The 5,417-nt window shown below is 34.6% G+C and overlaps 1 protein-coding gene across 1 annotated transcript; it reads left to right on the top strand.

Annotated features, from left to right (window-relative positions):
* The first annotated feature begins 545 nt into the window (after positions 1 to 545).
* Positions 546 to 4,162, top strand: LOC149159548 (cysteine-rich receptor-like protein kinase 15). The gene is made up of 6 exons (XM_089436507.1): positions 546 to 1,655; positions 1,789 to 1,955; positions 2,117 to 2,327; positions 2,432 to 2,666; positions 3,006 to 3,156; positions 3,327 to 4,162. The coding sequence occupies exons 1-6, from the start codon at positions 695 to 697 to the stop codon at positions 3,636 to 3,638; spliced, it is 2,037 nt and encodes a 678-aa protein (XP_089292633.1). The 5' UTR covers positions 546 to 694; the 3' UTR covers positions 3,639 to 4,162.
* Positions 4,163 to 5,417: the final 1,255 nt, after the last annotated feature.

Here is a 5,417-nt window from a genome sequence, read left to right as displayed (position 1 = left end):
TAAAAATAAATTTAACACCATCAAAGATATTAAAATACCTAAAAATTTTAAATTTAACAACAATAACCTAAATTCCAAAATTCCTGCCAATTATATCAAAAATCTTACCAAAATTCTTACTATTTTCCCAAAAAAAAATTTAAATTTAACAACAATAACCTAAATTCCAAAATTCCTGCCAATTATATCAAAAACCTTACCAAAATTCTTACTATTTTCCAAAAAAAAAAAAATTATAACGGGAGGATTCCCGAGTTATGGCGCAAGTTGTCATACACCTTCTCAGATTTAAGAGTAGTTGTCAAAACTGGGCCCAGTTAATTAGTTGTCATACACCTTCTCAGATTTAATTAGTAAATGACCGTTTACTCACCAGAAAAAATAACTGGGCCCGGTTAATTAGAATACCGTCCGTTCGTTTTAGTTTATGTTAATTTTTTTAACTGAAAATTGTGTTTGGAGTAGGTATACATAAACTAAATTCCTCGGCTGCCGTAGACGACTCGTTTTGCAATTAAATGGTAAAAACTAAATTCCTCGGCTTCCGTAGACGACTACTTTTGCAATTAAATGGAAAGTTTTACCAATCTTCGTAAATCCAATCCGTCTTCCTTTCCAAAAGACTTTCATATCCAAGGTCCGGCCCGCTTCTCAAGGACGGAGAGTAGAACGACATACAGCCTCTCTTACTGCCATGGCAACCAGAGCCCTGATCCTCTTTATTATTATTGTGTTGATAATATTTTCTCTTAAAATAGAAAATGTTTGCAGCAGTACACAGAAGGTAGAGTGGTATCCGCCTCCTATCTGCAACTGGACTGCTAACTATACAAAAGACAGTTTGTTTGTGAGGAATGTGAATGCAGCGTTGAGTACTCTTCATGTGAGCAACACTGAATACACATCCGGCCACAGCCGGTTTAATATTTCAGAGTATGGGCAAAGTCCTAACCAAATATATGCCCTCCTCCAGTGCAGGGCAGACGCCACCATCGATCAGTGCCACAATTGTTCACAAGAAGCAGAGGCTGCCGTTGTACAGGATTGTGCAAATTGCGTTGGTGGTAGAGTTTGGTCCAAGTTCTGCTTCTTACGTTATAATGGAAACTATAACTTTACGGGGCAACTGGATATTAATGGATATAATGAAATTAATCAACATTTTTTCTACAATATCGATACTGTCACCAGCCCTGATGATTTTATCGCGGCTGCTCGGCAGCTTTTGTCCAGTTTGGCATCTGAAATTACATCTGGATCTTCAATAAATCGTTACGCTTCCAACACAACCGTAGATACCTCGTTTCGCCGTATCTACGCTCTGGCTCAATGCTGGGGAGATATATCCCTTGGCGTCTGCAAAAAATGTCTCTCCAAAGCAATCGACAAATTGTTCGAAGTTAACGACTCAGCATCTGGAGCTCGGGGTTTGACGGGAAACTGCATTGTTCAATATGATTTGAAATCTTTCTTTAACGATCTACCACCGCCACCGCCACCGCCACTGCAAAAAAGGCCACAAAAGCCAGGTTCAAGCAAAATACCCATAATTTTAGGTGTTCTTGGCGGCTTGGTTATCCTCCTGTTCATGGTAGGGCTGTTTGTAGCTCGAACAAGATTGAAGTATACCATATTTGGAAGGGATACAGAATTAGGTATTGCAATTTATGCTGATATCATGTATTTGTAGGACTTTGAGTACTTAGGCTTCAAATTTTTTTATCTGTTAGACTTCAGTCTGTTTTTTGTCTGTTTTCTGATATAGCTGTGAAATATTTTTCTTTGTAGCTCATGCTATTAGCGAAGACTCACTAGTCGGAGAAGATCAACAAGCGAGTCCTTATAGCCTGACCAATGTTTTCACAGTGTTTGAAATGAAGACATTGTTAGCTGCAACAGAAAATTTTCATGATAAGAACAAGCTTGGTGAGGGAGGATTTGGCGTTGTATACAAAGTAATTATATACACCAATAAAGCTTCTATTCTTTCCTAGTAGCTTACACAGTTTTGAATTAAAGTAGTAGTTTTGAATACTTTCCCTGATAGTTGGATCGATACAAATACCAAATCTAATACTTCGCAAAATCTTCATACCCTTTTCTCTTAACCTATCAGGGAACTATTGGAGATGGAAGGGAAATCGCAGTGAAGAAACTGTCCTTAAAGTCTATGCAAGGAAAGAGGGAATTTCTGAATGAAGTTAAGCTGGTGGAGAAAATTCAACATCGAAATCTTGTGACGTTACTGGGCTGTTGCGCAGAAGGATCAGAAAGACTGCTAGTTTACGAGTACTTAGCCAAGGGTAGCCTTGATAAAAATTTATTCGGTGAGTCACTTTTATTTTGTTGAGGGTGAGTTACTTCATCAAAATGTTTAAGCATATTCAGGTTGGTCATGATTGTTTAGCATCCGGCGGCATGTTCTATATAGATCCAGATACACGAAGGCGCCTTGATTGGCAGGAGCGCTACAATATCATAGTTGGAGTAGCTCGTGGGCTTCTCTACTTGCACGAGGATTCTCAACTGCGAATTATTCATCGGGATATTAAAGCAAGCAACATTTTGTTGGATGAGAAGTTGAATCCAAAAATTGCAGATTTCGGCTTGGCCAGACTTTTTGCTGAAGATGAAACTCAGGTTAGGACGGCAGTTGCTGGAACTCGGTAAGGCATACATGACATACATCACTGTAACCCCATTATATTAATTCAGTCTTAGGGTTATACTTTTGGCGTACCCAAGCTTTTCCAAGTTGATATGCACATATGTTTCATTAGGGTTTGGAGTTTTGGTGTTTCAAATCCATTAGGGTTTGGAGTTTTGGCGTTTAGAATAGATTTGCAGTAATCCTATCCATATTCAGATGATTTGATTACGAGAAGATTGACATGGAAGCCCATCGAACTGTCTTCAGATGTATTTGTACTACAATTTCATTTTTCAAATGTTCTGTTTTTCTTAATGACCAAACATATTTATCGAAATGTTATTCGAATTTGCAGCGGGTATATGGCACCAGAGTATGCTATGCAGGGGCAATTGTCTGTGAAAGCTGATGTTTATAGCTTTGGGGTTCTTGTTCTGGAACTTCTGAGTGGGAGAAAAAGCGTTGATTTTAACTTATCACCACAAATGGAGATCCTGTTAGAATGGGTAGGACATTATTTCCATGTTAGTTCCGTGATTAGGGTCTGGCAACTCATATGTTTTTTTATATGATTAAGCAATCCTTATGTATTAACTTCTGCAATCCAACATGAACTAATGGTTGATCTCATGGATGATATATTTCATCAATTTGATGCCCTGTTCTTATTATACAGGCATGGGCATTATATAAAAGTGGACATATTATGGACATGATTGATCCAGTAATACTGGAAACTTGTAGCGATCACGAACAAGCCTTGCGATGCATCCATATTGGATTCTTGTGTACACAAGCCAAAGCATCCTTTCGTCCATCAATGTCTACAATCAATTTGATGCTTTCATCTAAGCTTGTGGAATTACCAGATCCCAAAAAACCTGCTTTTGTGAGTTCGGGAGTTAGCCATCACAGAAAGTCCGCCGGTGATTCTGGTGATTCACACACATCTGCAACTATATCTTCTTCTGTATCCATAGCTTCATAGAATATTCCTGTTCGTCCATCTAATGCTGATGCTTCAATTACAGACTTGGTACGGTTAGGTAATGCTAGGCCGCATCTGAATTTCCAGCACTATTTTAGTGCTTTCGCTTTTTGAAGAGATCCCTAGAAACGTGTCCGAGGACCTGCCTCAGCCCTCTATGTGACAGGGCATTCTACAAAGTGAATGGATCATTTGAATGCAAGTTTTTTTTGTTGTTGTTAAAAGTTAGTTTTGTTTCTTGCAGATGATTCCTAATCTCTGGTTATCCCTTCCTAAGCTCATCCTATCAAATCAAGGGCAGCCACGCATAATGTAAAGATGAGTTGCACATATACAAATACAAATAGATGTGGGTTGAGTAAGAATATGGTTATTTGAGTAAGTGCAGGATTTAGGGTCAAATGCCAGGAAAGAGATGAAAGGTGGGAGTTAATCGCAGGGTATAAATTGTATTTTGAAGCGTTCAGATTTGATACAGTTTTTTATAATGTGGGCCGTATAAGTACTTTTAAATTGTTCTTTTATTTGTGTGATTATATATATATATATATATATATATATATATATATATATATATATATATATATATATAGACATTTGATTATGAAAAATGGGAGGAATTTGTCTATCAGATCATTTTTACTTGTTCCAGTTTAGTAAATTGAGATTTTAAACAGATTATCATTTGTTAATATTATTTTATTCATATTTTTTTTCAATAGTTTAAGGAAGATTTCAAATTGAAAGTTATGTCACTTTGTTTCAATTTAGTGAATTGAGATTTTAAACATTTTTGTTTAAAAATATCATTTGTTAATATTATTTTATTCATATATTTTGCAATAGTTTAAGGAAGACTTCAAATTGAATCTGTATATAAAAGTTATGCCAATTAGAAGTTGACTTATTTATTAGAGGATGTCAAGTAAGCTCCATTATCCATGAAAAATAAGTTAAGCACAAGATCATGATGAAGAATAGTGGACATTGTAACTCTAGTAAGATTTAGAGTCAAACTTAATCACAGCTATCCGGTTGTATAATAAGTGGGTCATTAGGAGGAAAAAGATTTCATTCTGTTCAAGTGGGTTTTGTTTCCTAGATAAACACAGTAGTTAAAAGTGATCAGAGAACATAAAGATTTGTATACTATCACTACTCATAAAGAACAAGTCTTACTCTTTTGTATTTACATCGATTTTCATTAAAAAGAGAAAATAAAACAATCTCATCATCCAATTAGATTTTATCACTTGAAAAATTCTTAAATCATATCTTTATTATAATTTGTGTTTTTTTCCATATTTTATATATTACATACATAAACATAATACAATAATTAATAAATATATACCTTTATAATATAAATTTTAAATTTTCAAATATATTTTAGTAAATATTATGACAAAATATCTAATAAAATATCCCTAATTTTCAAATATATTTTAGTAAATATTATGACAAAATATCTAATAAAATATCCCTAATTTTCAAATATATTTTAGTAAATATTATGACAAAATATCTAATAAAATATCCATAATAGTAGTTAGCGAATGATCTTTAAACATCAATCAATTACAATGAAAAAAAATCAACCTAAAATTAAAAATATTTTTTAAAATAGTGTATCCTGGAATCGATAATGTATAGTTATGGTTGAATTGATTGTATATGGTACTTCCATCTGGATAAATTATTTATAACATACTATTGGGCGATGGAAATTTAGTTTATCACGTCACGACACATGCCACATACAAGTGAACTATGCAAAAA

Source organism: Pinus tabuliformis, chromosome 5_2 (assembly GCF_031772625.1).
Source record: "Pinus tabuliformis cultivar Carrire ecotype Pingquan chromosome 5_2, CPIR1, whole genome shotgun sequence".
In the NCBI taxonomy this organism is placed as follows: domain Eukaryota; kingdom Viridiplantae; phylum Streptophyta; class Pinopsida; order Pinales; family Pinaceae; genus Pinus; species Pinus tabuliformis.
Note: the sequence above shows the minus strand (reverse complement) of the source record. Positions and strands in the feature narration are given on the sequence as shown.

What these genes read in the sequence shown, in the direction of transcription:
- LOC149159548 (XM_089436507.1), top strand. Translation starts at nt 695, where the DNA reads ATGGCAACCAGAGCCCTGATCCTCTTTATTATTATTGTGTTGATAATA. An exon ending in TGGAAGGGATACAGAATTAG is followed by an intron (nt 1,656 to 1,788) that starts GTATTGCAATTT and finishes TTTTCTTTGTAG; the next exon opens with CTCATGCTATTAGCGAAGAC. An exon ending in GATTTGGCGTTGTATACAAA is followed by an intron (nt 1,956 to 2,116) that starts GTAATTATATAC and finishes TTAACCTATCAG; the next exon opens with GGAACTATTGGAGATGGAAG.